The sequence below is a fragment of the Octopus sinensis genome, linkage group LG6, assembly GCF_006345805.1.
Source record: "Octopus sinensis linkage group LG6, ASM634580v1, whole genome shotgun sequence".
Taxonomy (NCBI): Eukaryota; Metazoa; Mollusca; class Cephalopoda; order Octopoda; family Octopodidae; genus Octopus; species Octopus sinensis.
Window position 1 is genome coordinate 107,991,161 of NC_043002.1, and position 25,047 is coordinate 108,016,207.

At 37.6% G+C, this 25,047-nt stretch overlaps 1 protein-coding gene across 4 annotated transcripts in view; it reads right to left on the bottom strand.

The window, feature by feature from the left end:
* Window positions 1-25,047, bottom strand: part of LOC115212936 (CSC1-like protein 2) — a 154,919-nt gene that overhangs the window by 70,805 nt on the left and 59,067 nt on the right. For 2 of the 4 annotated variants that reach the window (XM_029781779.2, XM_029781782.2), the window contains exons 3-5: window positions 24,606-24,688; window positions 21,169-21,204; window positions 1,481-1,568 (exon numbers count right to left, since the gene is read on the bottom strand). In XM_029781779.2, the coding sequence (XP_029637639.1) occupies window positions 1,481-1,568; window positions 21,169-21,204; window positions 24,606-24,688 (207 nt within the window). Of the gene's footprint in view, window positions 1-672; window positions 741-1,480; window positions 1,569-21,168; window positions 21,205-24,605; window positions 24,689-25,047 lie in introns of those variants that run through there. The other 2 variants (XM_029781781.2, XM_036504200.1) reach the window with 2 other exon arrangements.

Genomic DNA, 25,047 nt, shown 5'->3' on the forward strand with positions numbered 1-25,047 from the left:
GCTGGCGAACCAGATGGCTGCACCAGGCTTCAATCTTGATCTTGTAGAGTTTATATATATATATATATATACACACACACACATGTATACATACATACGTATATACATATACACACACACACATACATACGCACATATACATATACACTTATACACACATACACATATATACATATCCATACATACATGCATATACCTACATACACACACACGCACACACACATACATACATACAAACATATACACATACGCATACATACATATACACACATATATCACACAGCTTCATCCTCGTTACAGGAGAAAAGTCATTGCCAAGAAAACTCACTGAAATTATTCATGATTGTTGCCATGTGATGCCCTTATATGGCTTTTAAGCCCGGCCAAGGTTTCAAACATCTTATTACATACTAGACAACTGTGCTGGCTGGCAGGAGAAACAGGTGCCACCGTATGCACTCACTTAACATGTCTTTTTAGACCGCCAACCGAGAGGCACACCCTTCCACATTCTACACATGTTCCGTTGTCAATTTTAATAGCGACATCATTGTTTATCATGGGTCAATTTCTATGAGAATTTTGATGGCTCACCAGGCCTGCATGAATGAAACACCTCCACCCACAAACCACACACATACATACACACACACATGTATACACAAAACTTACCCGATCTTGTAAGTGAATTGTATCCAAAGACTCACTTGAGCCTGACATATTTTGATCATGGCTGCAGTAGAATATACATATATACACACACACATACATATATAGACATACATATACACATATATATATATATATATATATATATACACACATATACATATACACACACATGTATACACACACATACACACACATATACATGCACAGACACACACATATATACATATACACACACATTTATATACACACATATATACATACATATACACACACATTTATATACACACATATATACATACATATACACATACATATATATATATACACACATGCACACATATATACCACATGCATACATACATACTCACACACATACATATATACTCACATGCATACATATATACTCACACACATACATATATACTCACACGCATACATATATACTCACACGCATACATATATACTCACACACATACATACACGCACACATACATATACATACATACACACACGCACACATACATACACACATGCATACATATATATATATACAAACATACATATACACACACATACATACATATGCACACACATACACACACACATACACATACATATACATATACACACGCACAGATTCTTGCAAGTGAATTGTCATGCAACAATGTTTTGCACAATAAGTTTAAGCTGTCACAGTTGAGTGAACGTGTCCAGTGACAATCCCAAACAGTCCTGGTTATCAAATTTAGCATTCTCTTATCCTTTTACTTGTTTCAGACTCTTGGCTGCGGCCATGTTGCAAACTTACCCGATCTTGTAAGTGAATTGTTGTATCCAAAGACTCACTTGAGCCTGACATGTTTTGATCATGGCTGCAGTAGAATAAAGTCGTCCACCTGAAGAATAACAACGAGAGAATATATTAGTTTAGCTGCAAACTATCAATAAATAGATATCTATCTCTATGGAGAGAAATAATATATTTATATTTGTGTATCTACAAAACTATAGAAATAAACGGATATGTTGCCACATAGACTCTTCCCTCTCATAAAAATATATTGGAAATAGATCTCATATTGATTTCGATTAATGATCATTCCAATAGTTTGGTCAATGGAACAATTCACTGAATAAATAGCAGAATATTCCAATACTTTGGAGAAGATAATATAGCTTAAAAAGTGATGAGAATGACATCACTTCAAAAGGAAAATGTTACATAAAAGCAATACATTTTCAAAGCAATAAATTCTTCTACATTAAATGATAAATCAAGAGACGAAGATGAAAACTAGAATTTTAATTCTAATCTTGAACTCTTGTGTAGTGAGGTGCTTTCTTAATAACCTATTTAGATAAATAATCCTTGAAAACATAAATGATTACTACATACAATAGCATAAAATAACTAAACTTTTGCACAAGTCAAAAGATAAACCCAGTCAGGGTTTGACTGGTTTCCCATTCAAATATTTTATCAACATATAAGGAGTGGTTGAAAGCTGATGAATACAATCCCAGGACATTGTTAATATTTATTGTCTCAAGTCTTTATGGGCAAAATAGATGGTGTGAGTGTGTGGTGGAGATAGATCAAGCACAAACATCACCATACCTACATATATTTATATAAGGGTAAAGACCCCCTTCGGTCATGAATGACCATGGGATTGCACCTAGAAAGTTACCCTCCTAGACACAAGTCCGGGCAAGGTTGTTTATGGAAGACCAGCAGTCGCCCATGCATACCAGCCTCCCCTCTCCACGCCACCAGTGTTATCCAAGGGAAAGACAAAGGTCGATACAGCTTGGCACCAGTGACATCACAACTCATTTCTACAGCTGAGTGAACTGGAGCAACGTGAAATAAAGTGCCTTGCTCAAGAACACAACATGCAGCCCGGTCCGGGATTCGAGCTCACAACCTCACGATCGTAAGCTCGACGCTCTAATCACTGAGCCATGCATATATACAAACATAGTTTATTCATTGGTAAACCAGGAAGTATGAGACAGGCAAACACTAAAGAAGGCAGAACCTTAAATATAAAGAGAGAGAGAGAGAGAGAGAGAGAGAAAGAGGGAGAGAGAAAGAGGGAGAGAGAAAGAGGGAGAGAGAGATGAATTGATAGACATTCAGGTATCCAGAGAAGATGAGCACAAACTGATAGAAACGAACGAAATGTCATCATTATCATCATTATCATCATGCTGGTGTGGATCGCACGCTCCAATAGGATCTGATGAATTGGAAAACTGGGACATTCTTCAATATCTGCCTTGGCTGGATGCCTGCAGTTGGGGGGTCCTTCCTCACACCAACCACTTTACAGAGTGAACTGGGTGCCTTTTGTTTTTGTTTTTTTTTTAAGTGCTAGCACGAGTAAAGTTATCCTGTAACTCACAAGGCTTAACCCTTTAGTGTTTAAACCGGCCATATCTGGCCCAAATATTCGATATGTTTATATTCAAACTGGCCATATCTAGCCTATCACACCTAACCTATAATGCCATTCTAAAAATAAACAATCACATTATTGAGATCTCAAAGCTACAAGATAATGCATGATTAATTCAGAACAATATGAATAAATAAGTATTACATTTTAACAAAGTAATCTGAACACTAAAGGGTTAAAGACTGCTTGACTGAGTAGGAAATTAGTAGAAAAGGTGTGGGGGGTGACTGTGTGAAAAGTTAAGAGATTACAGTTACAAACTTGTTTCTGTCCCTTCCTCCATATTTTAAAAAAAGTAAATGGTAAGCTCACTACATCCATATTTAAAGTCCAACTTTAACTTGACCCAAATTAATCTGGGTTGAGTCTTGAGTTTCAAACACAATTTGATCCTAAGTTGCAAATATATGGTTTCACTTACATGAAGAAAGAGATAAACATCACCTAATTCCATATCCCTTCTCTTATCATAAAATTACTTCTATGTACAGAAATCAATAACAGTCTTTAAAATGTCAATTAATTTGATAAGTAAATTTCTTGGAACTTTCTTTCCATTAAGTAGAACTGCACTCTTCACCAGCTGCTTCTTGATTCCACTTATTCTTCTTACTACCTGGAACCATTTTACTGATTACCCATCCTTCTTAATACTGTCCTCTCCACCTACTTTTTACATTGATCATTGTTAACCACACATCATCTCTCTCTCTCTCATCCTTCCTCTATTAAACTATTATTACTATTCTGTTGCTTTTCATCCCCACCTTTTTCTGCACTGTCAGTCACTTCCTACTCTCCCACACCTCATATATATCATTGGTCACCCGCCACCCCTTATCCACCATTCATTATATAACCCCTCAACCCTTAATTTCTACAGACATCACCTACTCTCCCCTTCATACCATCCTCAGCATCAATTCTTCATTGTATTCACACACCCTCTCAACCGTTTCCCATCTCTAACCATCCCTCACTCTCTCATACACTCATTTAACCTCTACCCATCCACACTTCCTCTTGTTCTTCTCCACCCCCTCACTTCTACTCATGACCCCTATTTTATCTATTTATCCTACTCCAGCTCCATCCACTCCCACCTCTTCTTCTATAATGTAAGTGGCCATGTAGCAAGAAATCCCGTTCTGTTCTAGCCCCTTCTTTCGCACTTTAACCCCTTATCTCATAGCATAAATTCACTTCCCAGTCTGTGTAGTTCTACTCAATTGAAGGGGGTTTTGGTCTTGTGAGCTACATAGTGACGTGACTAATGCTGGGGCCACAAAAAAAACCCACCCAGTTTGCACTCCATAAAATGGCTGACATTAGGAAGGACATCTAGACACAGAAACTATGGCCAAGGCAGATATTGGAGCACAATGGAGTCTTTGGACTGATTAGATCCTAACAAACCATTTTACTCATGTCAGCTTGGAACATGGACATTAAATTATAATGGTGAAGATTTCTCTTTGATTTTACTAGTCAGTAGCAACTAAACTTTTCTGAGCTTTGTTCTCATTAAGACAACAATCATTTGTCTTTAATGAACAGTTATTTCTCATCATAGCTAAAACACTTATCTTCAGTTATTGGACTGTGGCCATGCTGGAGTACTATCTTAATAACTTGCCATGTCTACAGATCTGTAACCACACAAGTTTTTGGGAGGAAGCTGCTAATATCTTTGAATATCTCTAAGCAATGTTCTACACCTCACCTTGCTCTCAATTAATCAGACAAATGAATGACAAAATCTACGATTGATTTGAGAAACAGAACATGACAAACAGAACAGTAATGCTTCATTAGTTTTGATTGATTGATAAACAAATAATGAGCAAAGAAGACATTTGCTCAGCATGCACATGATTAAACATGAATGTTAGTCGTTAAATAAACAAATGATGACCTACTTTATATTTTTGGGGATTAACATATATAATGATAATAATAATCTTTTCTGTTTTAGGCAAAAGCCTGAAATTTTTGGAGAAGAAAGCTATTTGATTAGATAGGGCCCAGTGCTCAACTGGTATTTATTTCATTGACTCCAAAAGGTTGAAAAGCAAAGCCAACCTCAGTGGAATTTAAACGTAAAGCTGGATGAACTGCTTCTAAGCATTATGTCTGGCATGCTAAAGATTCTGCCAATTTGCCACTTCATATAAAAACAATAATAACAAGAGCACTCAGAGAGTGCAAACCTCTGCCAAGGCAACACCAATGTTCCCTTAACGATTAGCTAGAGATGATTATTAAAATGAGAATATCTGAAATAAACTCGACTGCTCTCACAAACCAGCATACTAAAAATGAACCTGACCGCTCTCGAAAGTTAAGTACAATAACAGGAAAAGTAATCCAGAATCCTTCTCTTGTACCGGACCAATCCCAAAATCTAATCAGTTTGAGCCAGTCACAAGGCCAAGCATCCCTGAAAGTTTCATCCGAATCCATCAAGTGGTTCTTGAGATATCTTGACCATGGACAAACAAACAAGGAAACGCGACTGGAAACAATACCTCCGCTAATGCAGAGGTAGTAATGGTTGCAAATTTCAGCACAGAGCCAGCTGTCTTTGATGGGAGTGGGGAATTGATTACATCAACCCTAGTACTCAACTGGTACTTAGTTCATTGACCACCACAAAAGAATGGAAGGCAAAGTCAATCTCCTCGAAGGAATTTGAGCTCAGAATATAAAAAGAAGGCTGAACTGATGCTAAATATTTTTACCCAGCGTGTTTAATATTCCTTTCTACTATACGCACAAGGTCAGCAATTTTGGCAGAAGGGGGCTAGTTGATTACATTGACCCCAATGCATAACTGGTATATATTTTATTGGTCCCAAAAGCATGAAACGCAAAGTCAACTTCAGTGAAATTTGAATTCAGAAGATTAATTGCCAATAAGCAATTTGTCTGGAATGCTAATAATAATAATAATAATCCTTTCTATTATAGGCACAAGGGCTGAAATTTGGAGGAGGGGGATAGTCAACCATACTGACCCCAGTACATAACTAGTACGTAATTTATCAACCCCAAAAGGATTGATAAACCCCAAAAGGATGAAAGGCAAAGTCAATCTTAGTGGAATTTGAACTCAGACTGTAAAGACTGGCAAAATGCCACTAAACACTTTACCCAGTGTGCTAACGATTTTGCCAGCTCACCGCCTTAATAATAATAATGGTTTCTAAATTAGGCAGAAGATCAGAAATTTGTTGGGGACAGGTAATTAGTCATTCATTCATGTGGAGGCGCAATGGCCCAATGGTTAGGGCAGCAGACTCGCGGTTGTAGGATTACAGTTTCGATTCCCAGACCGGGTGTTGTGAGTGTTTATTGAGCGAAAACACCTAAAGCTCCATGAGGCTCCGGCAGGGGGTGGTGATCCCTGCTGTACTCTTTCACCACTCTTTCTCCCACTCTTTCTCCTGTTGGCCTGCTCGCTTAGCCAGCGGGGTGGTGTCATTCGATGGGTAAAACAATGCGAACGCATTGTGACCAGCGATGTGTAACTACATCTGATGGACTGGTCGGTCACGTGATCACGTGAATTAGTCATTCATATCAACTCTTGAAGGATGAAAAGCTAAGTTGGCATCATCATCATCATCATTTTAACATCAACTCTCTGCTCTTTTCCTTTTAACTTCTCTTTGACATGCTAAAACGGCCATTCAAAGCCAGAAGATTTTGTTAAAATGTCAGACAAAATGCTTGGCAGCATTTCATTTGGTTCTTTACATCCCAAAGTCAAATCTTACCAGAGTCAACTATGCCTGTCTTCCCTTCAGGCCCAACAAAATAAGGGACCAATCATGTATCAGGATCAATGTAGTCAGCTTTTTCCCTCCCTTCAAAAATCGCTGGCCTTGATTCCTGTGGCAGTCCAGTGCCTCATTCAAGAGTCACATTGTGATCTTCATCACTTATACACTGTGGAAATCAAGAAAGCAGCCTTGGAGGGCTCAAGAAACATGAAAAGAAGAAAGAGCAAATTAACTTTGAGAGATTAATTACTCAGATCAAATCAAATCTCAGATCAAATCACTTGCTATGCAAGTACATCTCCGTAAAGATTAATTACTAATTTCTAGAAATTATCCTTGCTTTTCTTTAAGGGTTGTTAATTATTCCAAGGTTTTTGCAATCTTTCTCCAAGAGAGAAGTTAGGATCTTTTATGTGTGTGTGTGTTTGTGTGTGTGTGTGTGTGTGTGTGGTGTGTGTGTGTGTGTGTGTGTGCCAATCAGTCCATTCAGCTGCCAAAAATGGGTAATACCTGTAATTACAAAGGCCAGCCTTGTCACTTTCTGTGTGGTGCTGACTCTCCCTGGGAACTACATTAAGGGCACACATGTCTGTGGAGTGCTGAGCCACTTGCATATTAATTTCACAATCAGGCTGTTCTGGTGATTGGATCAACTGGAACCGTTGTCATTGGAACCAATGGAGTGCAAATAATGGTAAACCAATCAGTAAGTCACTCATTAATTATTATCTTCTTTGTATCTAATTAACAAAATACAATGTTTGTTATATGACGATGTCTCCGGATGATGTCTTTAGCCACTGGATGCTATAAAGGAGCTGTCGAGGTAGCGAACCACGAAACATAGTTGGAATTCCTCAAAAGTATCTTATTTAACCAACTGGTTTTGGAAAATACTAAAAATGTTTTTACATAAAATTATAATAGTTTTAATTTAAATGTGAAAACTTTAAACCTGACAGTTTTGTATCATGATTTTAAGTGAGTTGGAATAAAAGGGTTAAACTTTCAGAGTTGGATAAGAAATGTTGCTGTTGTTGGTGTTGTTATTGTATTTCATAGTCTCAAGTTGGACAAGCTGGAGCAAACCCCCTCAGATGAAATGTGTTCCTGTATTAGGTTACAAAACATCATCATAGTATATCTTTTACAAAGAAACTCAAAGGAAAGGATGGGAGAAGACAGAGCCACTTCAATAAACCAACAAGAACCATTCCACTATTTTATTCTATTACTAGCTCTGAAAGAAACAAAAATGTCATCCTCAAAAGAATTCAAACTCAGAACAGAGAAAAGCAAATCCTGGTGACTTTATAAAATTTTGCTGGATTCTCTCATGTTTCAGCCACGTCACTAATTTCATGAAATATCATACAACTGATTTTATTTTACAAACCACTGCATTCAAATAATGTTGCTTAGAACCAGTCGACCATGGTTGAAAAGGTTTATAATTAAAGCTATTCCAACCATGAACGTCTTGTCTGACTGTGTGTCACGTTATTCAATGTAACTTCTTTTTAAAATTGATGGCTTGGGTTGATAGCTGCTACTTCTAGCAGGTTCAACTGTAAATGGAAGGGGAGAGTCAAAAGATTTAATTTCTCACAGTGTTTTACTGATAAACGTGATTATGTTTACCAAGCCCAGCAGAAGAACCTGGACTTAGAATGTACAAGAATGAAATCGGATACTTCATGGTATTTGGAGAGAGAGTGACATTACAGTGCTGCACTTTGCTACTTCTGCCAAGACACAACCTGAACTCAATAATGAAACATTATTGATTAGCCGAAATTAGCATCAAGTTATTTTCGAAACCATGTGGTGCCAACTAAACAGAATGCAGACAATGCCGTGTCAAGGTGGTTTATAGGAATGGTTCAGGAGTCTGTATTCTTTGGCATGCTTGGTATTTTTTAAACTTTGATTTGATTTTTTTTTGAAAGAAAGAGGAAAAGAAGGACTGGGAGACGGGGCAGGGGATAGCTGACAGTCATTTCGTTAGTAATCAGGTTAGAAATGTGGGACAAAAGATCAGAACGCAATTTCTTTCAAAATTTATCTGTGCCAAATATTTTTAGCAACAAGGACCTGTGGAAATTCAACATTTTATAGAAATTGTTGATTCTATTTTGAAGCATATAGATATATAGATCTTTGTAAATATTATTTCATTGGGTTAAATATTCCAGTTCTGTCTTCAATTTCCTTCCATATTTTTAGAGGTTAACATTCACCGAAACAAACAGAGCAACCATTTTCTTTTATCTTTTACTTGTTTCAGTCATTGGACTATGACCATGCTGGAGCACCACCCTGAAGGGTTTAGTCCAGCAATTCAATCCCCAAATTTATTTTCAGTCCAATGCTTTTTCTACCAGTCTCTTTTGCTGAAGCGCTAGGCCACAAGGACATAAACAAACCAACACCAGTTGTCAAGCAGTGGTGGGGGACAAATACAAACACATTTTAGATTTATTTTTATCAAAGTTTCATTACTTAGTTAATTTTTTTGTGAGAAATTAAAAAAAAATTTATAACCAACCACTTGGTTCTGGGTTCAGTCCCACTGCGTGGCACCTTGGGCAAATGTCTTCTGCTATAGCCTCGAACTGACCAAAGCCTTGTGAGTGGATTTGGTAGACGGAAACTGAAAGAAGCCCATCATATATATATATATATATATATATATATATATGTGTGTGTGTGTCCACAATATCACTTCCCAACTGATGCCGGTGTGTTTACATCCCTGTAACTTAGCAGTTCAGCAAAAGAGACTGATAGGAAAAGTACTAGGCTTATAATTAATAAGTCCTGGGGTCGATTTGCTTGACCAAAGGCAGTGCTCCAGCATGGCCGCAGTAAAATGACTGAAACAAATAAAAGAATAAAAGAGAAACTAAAGGAGGCACAAGATTTAGTAGAAATCTTGAGAGAATCGGTAGAGCAACAATATAAATGTATATTTAATTGGTTCTTTTTAGATTCCCAATAAAACTCTGTCTGGCTTTGCTTTATCATTTTCCAAGTTTGATCAGATAAATACCAATCAAGTATTGAGTATTGATACAAACAGCCATTCCATTCCCGCCAAAAGTTGTAGCCTTCAACCTACATTGGAGATGGAAAAAATATAGTCGAATCAACAAGGAAGCATTTAAATGGTTGCTTAATCTGTTAGAAATAGCACCCAACTCACCCACATAACCTGAAATATTTTTCCTCATAATCCAGTAATGAAAGAAATAATTACAACAAGAGCACTGAGAGAGTGCAAACCTCTTATTTGTTCCTTCTCGAGCCTGGCTCATAAGGGCCAGTTTCCCGGTTTCCTTGGTGTATAGGTTCCCCACCTGGATGGGATGCCAGTCCGTCGTAGGTGAGCTGCAAGATGCAGGAGGAAAGAGTGAGAGAAAGTTGTGGTGAAAGAGTCAGCAGAAGTTTGCCATTACTTTCTGCCGGAGCCACGTGGAGCTTAGGTGTTTTGCTCATAAATACACACATCGCCCGGTCTGAGATTCGAACCCGCGATCCCTCGACCGCATGTCCACCGCTCTAACTATTAGGTCATGTGCCTCCCCAGCACAAACCTCTGCCAAGGCAACACCAACGTCCTCTCAATGATTAGCCAGAGATGATTTTTAAATAAACTCGATTGCTCTCATAAGCAAGAATACTAAAAATGAACCCGACCGCTCTCAAAAATTATGTAACAAAACAGAAAAAATAAGCCAGAATCCTTGTCCTGTACTGGATTAACCCCAAAATCTAATCAGTTTGTGCCAGTCGCAAAGACAAACATCCCTGAAAGTTTTATCTGAATCCATCCAGTGGTTCTTGAGATATCTTGTCCACCAACAAACAAACAAACACAACTGAAAACAATACCTCTGCCTTCGCTAAGGTGGAGGTAATAATTAGTATTATAGAGAGTCACTAATGCAAGACAGCTAATGAGGAGCATCTTCCTAACTGTTCAACCTGCTAGAAATAGAAACAAAATCTTCCCTTTTATAACTTACTTATATACATAGAAAAAGAGCACATTGAATATTATAGTCCTTGCTACACTGTGTCTGAATAAAAGATGAGATGGTCACAGCTTGAACAGCTGATTAGAGATTTGCTGAATCAAGATTAACCTAGAGCTTAACAACAAAAAGTTGTAAATAAATCAATCTGTTATTTCAATAAACAGCGGTATAATGTTCGTTATGTAAAAGAGTTAATTAACTGAAGTCACCTTTTTCTCAAACATGGAATGTTAGAAAGATGACACTGTCAGGAAATTTGAAGAGAATTTACCCTTTTGTTACCATATTTCTATCAATCTAAATTACTTTTATTTCAATTAATTCTTAAAATAAAAAATTTAGTAAAATAACATTGTAATTATTAACCCTTTTGTTATTGTGTTTCTACGCCACTTTTCGTTTTAGGATTTGGTTTGCAAGATTCTTTATATGAGTTCGTGTGTTGAAGCATATTCTGTTGTGTCTGGGAAGTTTCATTTTCTTTTTGTGCCTTATAATGTAACACACTCACCAGTAAAATTTCAACTTATTTCTTATTTTTATTTTCCGAAAATTTTCTTTGCGTCTTGCAACTTTTTCAATAGTCTTAGGAAAATAAAAATAAAAAATAAGTGGAAATTTTACCGGTGAGTGTGTTACATTTTAAGGCACAAGAAGAAAATGACTCTCCCCAGACACAACAGAATGCACCACTTTTGTTTCAGTTAATTTCTAAAATAATAAAGAATTTAATGAAATAAGTCATTTTTAAGCTGGTGTTTAGAATTAAGAAATTTTGATGAATGGTTTAATCTGGATCGCTTTAACCTTTTAGCACTTAAAACAGGTAGATTTTTTTGGCCAGGTATGGTCTGTTTATGTTCAAACTGACCAGATCTAGCCTCTCACACCTACCCTACAATGTCATTCTAAAAACAGACAATCACCTCCTCAAAATCTTAAAGCTTTGAGATAATGCATGATTAATGCAAAACAAGATGGATAAATAAGGATTACTTTTGACAGGATAATCTGAATGCTGAAGGGTTAAACCAGAAGTTTGCATCACAGAACTGAGGAACAATCTTAGGCAGGTTGGTAACAAAAGTGCTGAACCATTAATTAAATACCTAAATAACTGAGATGGGTTATTATTGTTAATCAGATTCTGATTAATTAAGTTATTAGCATCTTCGCATATGAGATTAATTTTTAAATATTTACATCTTCATGACATATCAGTCAGTTTAATGTCAAACCACAATTAGATATCACTAAACCAATAAATCAATGGCTCTGGGTCGGAGCATGTACAAAAAGGGATGGACAACAGAACCAGAGAAAGTTGGCTGTGTCTAAGAGCATTGTTAACATTTACTTAAGAAACCAAATACTCGAATGCAACCCGTTACTATGTACGTAACCAAGAATAAGATGACAAATGGAAACCAAATGATGATGATGAGAGCCGATGTCAATATTGGTTTCAAATTTTGACACAAGACCGGCAGTTTGGGGTGGGGGTGGAGTGAGTTGATTACATCAACCCTAGTATTTAAATGGTATTAATTTTATTGACTCCGAAAGGATGAAAGGCAAAATCAACCTCAGTGGTATTTGAACTCCAAACGTAAAGTCGAATGGAATGATGCTAAGCATTTTGCCTGGGGTGCTAATGATTCTGCCAGCTTGCTCCTCTTTGCAGTGGCACAAACCCTGAAAAAGGTTTCATTTTTAACGATGAGGTTCACAGTCTGAAAAATTATTAAACACTATTATAACATATTATTATTATTATTATTAAACAGGCGTAGGAGTGGCTGTGTGGTAAGTAGCTTGTTTACCGACCACATGGTTCTGGGTTCAGTCCCACTATGTGGCACCTTGGGCAAGTGTCTTCTACTATAGCCTCGGGCCGACCAAAGCCTTGTGAGTGGATTTGGTAGATGGAAACTGAAAGAAGCCTGTCATATATATGTATATATATATATGTGTGTGTGTCTGTGTTTGTCCTCACAACATCGCTTGACAACCGATGCTGGTGTGTTTATGTCCCCGTTACTTAGCGGTTCGGCAAAAGAGACCGATAGAATAAGTACTGGGCTTACAAAAGAATAAGACCCGGGGTCGAGTTGCTCGATTAAAGGTGGTGTCCAGCATGGTCGCAGTCAAATGACTGAAACAAGTAAAAGAGTACTAGTTTTTTTTTTTTTTTGACATGGAAAATCCAAAAATGCAAATGAAAGTAATCTGGATGATTTTTTAAAAAAAGTCTTTTCATACCAATGTATGATACACACGGTCCCAGAGAGAAGCCTCATAATGATCACTCAATCTGCATGAAATAACACCCAAACCATCCTCAAATTGCATCCTCTCACTTTCAAAAAACAATGACCCGCTGACTAATGTAGTCCTAGATTTACAACACAAGAGAGAAGGAAGCCAAGATGCTTAGGACTAACTGTTTTGGTCATAGATCAACTCGGTCACACCTTACTTGGGGTTAAACAACACCATTGATAAATTGCAGGGACATGGATCCAGGTATTTCTAGCACTGTGTGTGTGTGTGTGTGTGTGTGTGTGTAAGATTCACTAAATTGTTCAAAATTTATTTGCCACAAGGGTGATGAGAGGACATTAAAGGAACAAATTATGAGAATTTATGAAGAACTTATGGAGAAAAGGAAACCGGTTTAGAAAACAGATGTATATTAAAAAGTATCAAATGAGATGTTAATAGGGGCCATTAAGAAACTTTGGACCCAGGATTCCTCTAAATATTGATGGTAAGTATCCCAACTCAGCTGTATTCTCTAATAATAATAATAATAATAATAATAACAACAACTGTTGTTTAATCATCATCGTCGTCTAACATCTGTTTTCCATGCTGGCATGGGTTGGATGGTTTGACTGAGGACTGGCAAGCCTGTAGGCTGTATCAGGCACCAATCTGATTTGGCAAATGTTTCTACAGCTGGATGCCCTTCCAAACGCCAACCACTCCATGAGTGTAGTGGGTGCTTTTTACATACCACTGGCATGAGGGCCAGTCAGGCAGTACTGGCATCGGCCATGCTTGAATGGTGCTTTTTTACATGCCACCGGCACAGGACCAGTCTGTCGGCACTGGCAATGACCATGTTCAAATGGTGCTTTTTACATGCCACTGGCATGGGAGCCAGTCAAGCGGCACTGGCAATGGCCACGCTCAAATGGTGCTTTTTACATGCCACTGGCATGGGAGCCAGTTGAGTGGCACTGGCAACGATCAGGCTTGAATGGTGCTTTTGCCATAAGGGCAGTAATTTTGGTGGAGAGTGGATGAGTTGATTACATTGACCCGGTGTTCATTTGGGACTTCTAATGTTAAGTACAAAACCAGCTGTTTGGGGATGGTGGGTTAGTTGATTACCTTGATATCCTGAGTACTTGATTGGTGCTTTATTTTATCAACCCCACAGGGATGAAATGCAAAGTTGGCCTAGATGGGATCGGAACTCAGAACCTAAAGAGTTGAAAGAAATACTACCAGGCATTCATTCAACACTAACGTTTCTGCCAGTGTGTGTGAGTAAGTCAAAGTGATTATGTAGAAGGTATGATTGTGTAGGCGGTGAGCTGGCAGAAACGTTAGCACGCCGGGCGAAATGCGTAGCCGTATTTCGTCTGCCGTTACGTTCTGAGTTCAAATTCCGCCGAGGTTGATTTTGCCTTTCATCCTTTCGGGGGGTCGATAACTTAAGTACCAGTTACACACTGGGGTCAATATAAACGACTTAATCCGTTTGTCTGTCCTTGTTTGTCCTCTCTGTGTTTAGCCCCTTGTGGGTAGTAAAGAAATAGTCATTTCGTCTGCCGCTACGTTCTGAGTTCAAATTCCGCCGAGGTTGACTTTGCCTCTCATCCTTTTGGGGTCCATAAATTAAGTACCAGTTACCTACTGGGGTCAATATAAACGACTTAATCCGTTTGTCTGTCCTTGTTTGTCCTCTCTGTGTTTAGCCCCTTGTGGGTAGTAAAGAAATAGTTATTTCGTCTGCCGCTACATTCTGAGTTCAAATTCCGCCGAGGTTGACTTTGCCTCTCATCCTTTTGGGGTCCATAAATTAAGTACCAGTTACCTACTGGTGTCAATATAAACGACTTAATCCGTTTGTCTGTCCTTGTTTGTCCTCTCTGTGTTTATCCCCTTGTGGGTAGTAAAGAAATAGGTATGATTGTGTGGGCGTATCACTGTACATGAATGACTGTGACTAATTGTGTGTGTGTGTGATCAGAAATAGATATGGGAAAGAGAGAGATAAGGAGATAGTGATAGAAGGGCTGTAAAGGGACAGAGAGGTGGTGGTGGTGGAAGAGATGAATGGTGGTAATATCAATGATAGTATTGTGACAAATTAATTCATACATACAGCAGTGACAATCCTAACAATGGTGACTAAACAGACAACAGGGAAAAGAGACGACCGACCGAGACCTACCACTTAGTTAAAACAAGTTTGTTATGGAAACCAATAACTGAGCTGAGTAGATCGAAGCAAACGAATAGAGATGGGAAAACTGATTGAGATGATGAATAAGAAGAGGACAGAAGAGGAGTTATTATGATGCAATGATGTTATCGGATACAACAAGGAGTGGCATGGGAAAAGATATGGAAACGTTTTGATGTTAAATTGGAAATATGCAAACCTGTATCAGTAATAATTGTATAAGATCAGTAAAAAAAGGGTTGTGGTGATATAGAAACCTAAATGTGATGATAATTGATTCTAATTTAGGCACAAGGCCTACACATTTTCGAGGGGAGAGCATGGGGTCATGTCAACTCCTGTGTATGACTGCTATGGAAGTTTCATTGGGCCCCAGATGCATGAAAGCAAAGTTGCATTTGATGGGATTTGATCACAGAAGGTAAAGAGCTGAAAGAAATACAAGGCATTTTGCCTGAAGCTCTAACCATTCAAATAACCACTATAATAATAATAATAATAATATAGGCGCAGGAGTGGCTGTGTGGTAAGTAGCTTGCTTACCAACCACATGGTTCTGGGTTCAGTCCCACTGCGTGGCATCTTGGGCATTGTTTTCTGCTATAGCCCCAGGCTGACCAATGCCTTGTGAGTGGATTTGGTAGACGGAAACTGAAAGAAGCCTGTCGTATATATGTGTATATACATATATATATATATATATGTAGGTGTGTGTATGTGTATGTTCCCCCACCATCGCTTGACAACCGATGCCGGTGTGTTTACGTCCCCCGTCACTTAGCGGTTCGGCAAAAGAGACTGATAGAATAAGTACTGGGCTTACAAGAATAAGTCCCAGGGTCGATTTGCTCGACTAAAGGCGGTGCTCCAGCATGGCCGCAGTCAAATGACTGGAAAAAGTAAAAGAGTAAAAGAGAATAATAATAATGATAATAATAATAATATTGATTTCAAATTGTGCCACAGGGGCAGCAGTTTTTGAGGGGAGTGGATGAGTCGATTACATCAACCCCAGTGTTCAACTGGTATTTATTTTATCAACCTTGAAAGGATGAAAGGCAAAGTCGACCTCAGCAGAATTTGAACTCAGAACATAGCAACAGGCAAAATACCGCTAAGCATTTCATCCAACATGCTAAATGGTTACTCTCATTAATTTTGACATATTTGTGTTTCAAGGAGAGGATTTAAAAGCAAAAAAGCAGCTTTAACAATAAAAGAAGCTTCGTGTATTTGCGATGGATGTGTGAATGTTATTTGGGTCCCAGGATGGATTTTGCTGTGAAGTCACAATGGGGAGAATGACGATTTTGACTTTGTCTGGGATCAGGTAAATGAGTCTGTTGATTGCAGGATATAATTATTTTACTGTTCTATTTCTTCAACACAAAATGATTTGATGCATCGTGATACATTTTACGCCATGCAGATCGATCTGTGCAATGATTTTCCCAAGATGTTAAATCAAATTGCAGAGACTTTAGTGATTGCTTCAATTTAATCTTATACCTAGGACGGGTCTTCCGTTACCACGGTATCCCTCTATTCGTTGGCCATACAAAAGAACTTTCGGAATGTGGTCGTCTTTCATTCGAACAACATGTCCTACCCATCTGCACTGAATTATCAGCAGCGTGCTTTGGATACTGGAGATGTCACACTTTTCTAAGATTTTGACATTTGATATCATATCTTTCCATTTTATGTTGCAGATATCACGCAGACAACAGGTGTGAAAGGTTTCAAGTTTCTTTATATGTCTCCAGAAGTGAGTCCATGCTTCAACCCCAATACAATAATAATAATAATAATAATAATAATAATAATATAGGCGCAGGAGTGGCTGTGTGGTAAGTAGCTTGCTTACCAACCACATGGTTCTGGGTTCAGTCCCACTGCGTGGCATCTTGGGCATTGTTTTCTGCTATAGCCCCAGGCTGACCAATACCTTGAGTGTGGATTTGGTAGACGGAAACTGAAAGAAGCCTGTCGTATATATGTGTATATACATATATATATATATATATGTAGGTGTGTGTATGTGTATGTTCCCCCACCATCGCTTGACAACCGATGCCGGTGTGTTTACGTCCCCCGTCACTTAGCGGTTCAGCAAAAGAGACTGATAGAATAAGTACTGGGCTTACAAGAATAAGTCCCAGGGTCGATTTGCTCGACTAAAGGCGGTGCTCCAGCATGGCCGCAGTCAAATGACTGGAAAAAGTAAAAGAGTAAAAGAGAATAATAATAATGATAATAATAATAATATTGATTTCAAATTGTGCCACAGGGGCAGCAGTTTTTGAGGGGAGTGGATGAGTCGATTACATCAACCCCAGTGTTCAACTGGTATTTATTTTATCAACCTTGAAAGGATGAAAGGCAAAGTCGACCTCAGCAGAATTTGAACTCAGAACATAGCAACAGGCAAAATACCGCTAAGCATTTCATCCAACATGCTAAATGGTTACTCTCATTAATTTTGACATATTTGTGTTTCAAGGAGAGGATTTAAAAGCAAAAAAGCAGCTTTAACAATAAAAGAAGCTTCGTGTATTTGCGATGGATGTGTGAATGTTATTTGGGTCCCAGGATGGATTTTGCTGTGAAGTCACAATGGGGAGAATGACGATTTTGACTTTGTCTGGGATCAGGTAAATGAGTCTGTTGATTGCAGGATATAATTATTTTACTGTTCTATTTCTTCAACACAAAATGATTTGATGCATCGTGATACATTTTACGCCATGCAGATCGATCTGTGCAATGATTTTCCCAAGATGTTAAATCAAATTGCAGAGACTTTAGTGATTGCTTCAATTTAATCTTATACCTAGGACGGGTCTTCCGTTACCACGGTATCCCTCTATTCGTTGGCCATACAAAAGAACTTTCGGAATGTGGTCGTCTTTCATTCGAACAACATGTCCTACCCATCTGCACTGAATTATCAGCAGCGTGCTTTGGATACTGGAGATGTCACACTTTTCTAAGATTTTGACATTTGATATCATATCTTTCCATTTTATGTTGCAGATATCACGCAGACAACAGGTGTGAAAGGTTTCAAGTTTCTTTATATGTCTCCAGAAGTGAGTCCATGCTTCAACCCCAATACAATAATAATAATAATAATAATAATCATTCTGTTGTGTCTGGGGAGAGTCATTTTCTTTTTGTGCCTTATAATCTATGTGAGTGTGTTATATAATAAGGCACAAGAAGAAAATAACTCTCACCAGACAACAAAATATGCTTCAACACACAAACTCATATAAAGAATCTTGCAAACCAAATCCAAAAATGAAAAATAATAATAATGATGATGATGATGATGATAATAATAGTTTCATATTTTGGCACATGGCCAGCAAGTTCAGGGACAGGGGTAGTCAATTACAACAACCCCAGCACTCAACTGGTACTTTAGTGACCCCGAAAGGGATGAAAGACAAAATTGACTTCAGTGGAATTAGAACTCAGCAGATAAAGCCAAACAGAATGCTACCAAGCATTCTGTCTGGTATGCTAACAATTCTGCCAGCTCACTGCCTTAACAATAATAATCCTTTATACTATAGGCACAAGGTCTGAAATTTGGGGTCAGTTACATTGACCCCAATGAATAACTGGTACTTAATTTATCAACCCCCAAAAGGATGAAAGTCAAAGTCGACCTCGGCGGAATTTGAAGTCAGAATGTAAGGACGGATGAAAAGCTGCAAAGCATTTTGCTCATGCCAACAATCTGGCCAGCACGCCATAATAATAATAATAATAATAATATAATAATGATAATAATAATAATTACAACAAAAGCACTCAGAGAGTGCAAACCTCCACCAAGATAACACCAATGACCTCTCAATGATTAGCCAGAGATAATTTTTTAAATGAGAATATCTGAAATAAACTTGACTGCTCTCACAAACGAGAAGACTAAAAATGAACCTGACCACCCTCAAAAATTAAATTAAAAAATTCGGAAAAATAATCCAGAATCCTTGTCTGGTACTGGATCAATCTCAAAATCTAATCAGTTAATGTCAATCCCTGGAAGTTTCATTTGAATCCATTCAGCGGTTCTTGAGATATCTTTCCACAAGCAAACAAACACCACTGAAAAACAATACTTCCACCAAGACGGAGGTAATAATAATAGTTTCTGATTGAAGCACATGGCTTGTAATATTTGAAGGGAGGGGCTTAGTCAATTACATCAACCCCAGCATTTGACTGGTACTTTATTTCACTGACCCTCAAAGGATGAAAGATAAAGTCAACCTTGGCATGATTCGAAGACAGAGGATGCAAAAAAAAAAAAAACCAAAAACAAAAACCCTATATACCAAAGATCCTCAGGAATGGAAACCAAATTGCTCATTTGATGAGTTAAAGAGAAGGTGGAAGGACAGGTTTTATGGTCTTGTAGCAGAGTCTCAGACTAGTGTAGTGGTCCTCAACCATTTTTTACCTACTCCAGTGGGCATCCATAGCCATACTCTTTATAATTATTAATATATATTCCAGACAATTTTAACTGTCCACCAAAGGGTACATGGAATTACCCATTGGAAGAATTCAGAAAGCGACTAACAACTAATTGTAGTCATAGATAATATAGTTCTATATTTAAGAGATGAGGAATTATTTACATTATTTACATTTGACGGATATTTGTCCTCATCTTGTTTGTTGTTAACATTTTGGCTGATATATCCTCAGCCTTCATCAGGTATCTTGGGGAAATTTTGAACCGGGGTTCTCATTCCTAAACTATTTTTCGATATTATTATTATTATTCAGGTAACGATATTATTATTATTATTCAGGTAATTATTCGGCTACTAACCCGAAGATTCATTCTGAGTTCGATTCCAAGCAGTGACCTGAATAATAATAACAACATCAAAAAATACTTTAGGAATGTGAATCCAGGTTCGAAATTTCCCCAAGACACCTGATGAAAGCTGGAGGGTATATCAGCTGAAATGTTGTGTTAACAACAAACAAGATGAGGACAAATATACATCAAGTGTAAATAATGTAGTCACAAATGTTAGATACTGATTGTTGTGGTTAGCTGGAACATAACTGAGAGCTAATATGGCATCCACTTAGATAATATATCCCTCCAAACTCACTTGTGTGTGTGTGTGTGTGTGTTTATTTTTGAAACTGAAAACACTACAGTAGTTACTCTGATACCTCGGGTTTCATACATGACTCCTGTTGTAGTGTTTTCTTCAACTTCAGAAGTATGTATGCATCACATAGGTATAGCAACATTGGATGCAGAATTGGTCTGCTTGTGGTATTTGGCTCTGTTCTTTTACACCCGAGTTGAATTTGAAATTTGTCTTTACAAGGTTAATAAAATAATAGACAAACATGGGAATCAATATCATCAATTAAAGTCAGTGCTCCAGCATGGCCACAATAAAAGAATTACATAAAGTGATTTAGTAGAGTTTATAAAACAAGGGGAAGGCCAGACAGTGATGGTAAAGGTATATGGAAGTGGAGGAGATCATTAGAGGGAATTGTTTGAAGGATATTTGGAAGGAAGATAAAAGGCACTGCAAGAACCATGAAGAAGTGAGAAGACTAAGAGAGTGCAGTAGCAGCATTAGTAGTAGTAGTAGTATAGGTATTAGTAGTAGTAGTGTTAGTAGTAGCAGCCTGAATGAAGCCCGCTTGAAGGAATTAAACAAAAACAAAGAACATACACATTATATGCATTTGTTGTTTCAGTCTCAGGTTCACTAAAGAAGAAAAACAAAAAGAAAAAAGAAACCAAAAAATAAAGAAAAATTAAAACAAAAATGAAATAAGTAAAAATATGGAATAAATTAAAATCATATTTTCATTGGAATTACACAAAAATTAACAAAATTCTTTTAAATAAAATTGTTTATAAATTTCAAAGAAAAAAAAATAAAACAAAATATTGAAACTTTGAAATCAAATAAAAAGAAACAATAGCAGTGAGAGAAATAAAATATATAACTCTATAAAATATGTAAATAAATATATGGCAAACAAAGAAATAATGAAAATACAACTAAAAGATAAATTATATAAACAGATAAAAAAAAAAGCAATGTTTATAATGGACATCTGGTGAGCAAACAGGATTTGTGCCAAAAATTGACTTGTGTCTTCATTTTACATACAGAGACCAAGATAAATGGTGATTCAATGTGCTGAAGAAGACCTGTTTGTTATTGTAAAAAAGGTCCTAAAGTATTTTGTCAATGTACATGCTGGCCCTTTCCCTGTCTGTTGTTGTAAAAAAGGTCCTAAAGTATTTTGTTGATGTACATGCTGGGCCCTTCCCTTGTTTGTTATTGTAAAAAAGATCCTAAAGTATTTTGTTGATGTACATGCTGGGCCCTTTCCCCTGTTTGTTGTTGTAAAAAAGGTCCTAAAGTATTTTGTTGATGTACATGCTGGGCCCTTCCCTGTTTGTTGTTGTAAAAAAGGTCCTAAAGTATTTTGTTGATGTACATGCTGGGCCTTTCCCTGTTTGTTGTTGTAAAAAAGGTCCTAAAGTATTTTGTTGATGTACATGCTGGGCCCTTCCTTGTTTGTTATTGTAAAAAAGGTCCTAAAGTATTTTGTTGATGTACATGCTGGGCCCTTCCCTGTTTGTTATTGTAAAAAAGATCCTAAAGTATTTTGTTGATGTACATGCTGGGCCCTTCCCTGTTTGTTGTTGTAAAAAAGGTCCTAAAGTATTTTGTTGATGTACATGCTGGGCCCTTCCCTGTTTGTTGTTGTAAAAAAGGTCCTAAAGTATTTTGTTGATGTACATGCTGGGCCCTTCCCTTGTTTGTTATTGTAAAAAAGATCCTAAAGTATTTTGTTGATGTACATGCTGGGCCCTTTCCCTGTTTGTTGTTGTAAAAAAGGTCCTAAAGTATTTTGTTGATGTACATGCTGGGCCCTTTCCCTGTTTGTTGTTGTAAAAAAGGTCCTAAAGTATTTTGTTGATGTACATGCTGGGCCCTTCCCTTGTTTGTTGTTGTAAAAAAGGTCCTAAAGTATTTTGTTGATGTACATGCTGGGCCCTTTCCCTGTTTGTTATTGTAAAAAAGGTCCTAAAGTATTTTGTCAATGTACATGCTGGGCCCTTTTCCCTGTTTGTTGTTGTAAAAAAGGTCCTAAAGTATTTTGTTGATGTACATGCTGGGCCCTTCCCTTGTTTGTTATTGTAAAAAAGATCCTAAAGTATTTTGTTGATGTACATGCTGGGCCCTTTCCCTGTTTGTTGTTGTAAAAAAGGTCCTAAAGTATTTTGTTGATGTACATGCTGGGCCCTTCCCCTGTTTGTTGTTGTAAAAAAGGTCCTAAAGTATTTTGTTGATGTACATGCTGGGCCCTTTCCCTGTTTGTTATTGTAAAAAAGGTCCTAAAGTATTTTGTTGATGTACATGCTGGGCCCTTCCCCTGTTTGTTGTTGTAAAAAAGGTCCTAAAGTATTTTGTTGATGTACATGCTGGGCCCTTCCCTTGTTTGTTATTGTAAAAAAGATCCTAAAGTATTTTGTTGATGTACATGCTGGGCCCTTTCCCTGTTTGTTGTTGTTAAAAAGGTCCTAAAGTATTTTGTTGATGTACATGCTGGGCCCTTCCCCTTGTTTGTTATTGTAAAAAAGATCCTAAAGTATTTTGCTGATGTACATGCTGGGCCCTTCCCTTGTTTGTTATTGTAAAAAAGATCCTAAAGTATTTTGTTGATGTACATGCTGGGCCCTTCCCCTGTTTGTTATTGTAAAAAAGGTCCTAAAGTATTTTGTTGATGTACATGCTGGGCCCTTCCCCTGTACCCAGTCTGACCCTCAAGCATTCCCCACATTTCATCCACCACCCTTAAGTATCTCTGACCTTCATTTATGTCACTCTACATCTCTTCCTCATTCTTACATTTTGTTCATCAGCCCCCTACATTCTGACCAAGTAAGTTCTGAGCCACTTCCCTCTCTCTCTCTCTCTCACCTTACCCACATCCTTCAATACTGATATCTTGCATCAACCACACATCGTCCACTCTTATTGATCACTCCCTACATTCACTTCTACCCCATCTATAACCATCCATGACTCTCCCATCACATTCTTATAACCCACACTTTCCTCCAATCTTGATCCACTCTCTACATTCTCCTTCATGACTAACCTTCTTGCACCCTGAGAGTATGTTCTGGCACCCTATCACCACCCTCTTTTTCTTCTTTCCAACTACTCCCACCCACCATTATATAATACAGAGTAGCCATGTATCTCTATAGCAACACATGCGTACTTGTCCTTCTCAACACCCTGCATCAAGCCACCTTCCCTTTTTCTACTACAACCTCACTCAGTCATAAACGGAATCAAAGACCATCCTTTTACATATTTTAACAAGTGTCAGTCATCTGACTGTGGCCATGCTGCAGCACAAATATCCTAAGTACAGTCAATTTCTTTGACTCCCCACCCCTGCACTATTATTTTTATCAAGCAGCTACATATTTTACCAACTTTGACAGGATGGAAGGCAAAATGGACCTGAATTTCATTTGAATTCAGAATGTAGAGAGAGGAATGTAGGGTAATTTGTACAATCGGTTTTATAGGAACCAGAAACCACACCTCTCCAGACTATATCCTCAAAGAGGTGATCTTAACATTGCAAACTATCAAATCACTTATTAATGTCAAGCTAACAAGGGAGCCTCTATACAACCCTTTAAATTACTAAAAATACCAGCCAAGTTCTCTACACCCAACCTTCTTAATAAAGGAAGGAGTCATAGGATAGTATAGTCCCAGACACACTACACTAGAACAAAGATGGAATCGCCACAACTGGAATATTCCTTATGAGAAAGAGGTCTGTTCAGTCACAGCAGAGTCCAATCACCAGGATTCCATACAGTTTCCATTTACTCAGTTTCTTTACAAGACTTTGGTCAACACAAGCCTCTGGCAGAAGACACTAACCCAAGATGCTGCAGGGTGGAATTGAAGTGAAGTTCTTAACTCAATAGTTATTCCTTTACCAATTTTCAGGACCCCGACTTGCAACTAGACAAAATTTTTACACAGAGTTTAAAACTTAAAAAAGAAAAAAAAAAAGAAAGAAAATGTGTCAAGTTTAAAGAAATATTTGCACATACTTGTCTTCATTGCGACTAACCAGTGCAATTCTGCCATAGTCCCAGGCCAATCTTCGCAGAAGTGAGAAAAGTAAAAGGAGAATCTGTGAATAAAGAAGCAAATATAAATTCCATTAAAATTCCATTAAAATTCCATTAAAATTTCATTAAAAATTCCACAGTCTTTAGGGAAATCAAAAAGCAATTCTTGTAATCACAATTTGCAATTTATATGGTAAATGGAAAACTGAGCTGTTCTATTTTAGCAAGAGGAACCTCTACGGTAGTGGTTCTCAAATGGGGTCCATATGGCCCTTGGTGGGGGAGGGGGTGGTCTATATAAGATTTTGATGTTAGAATTTATGTGCAATAAATAGGTTATAATTCTACAACACAGATTATTTTAAATGTTCACACAGGAGTGGCTGTGTGGTAAGTAGCTTGTCTACCAACCACATGGTTC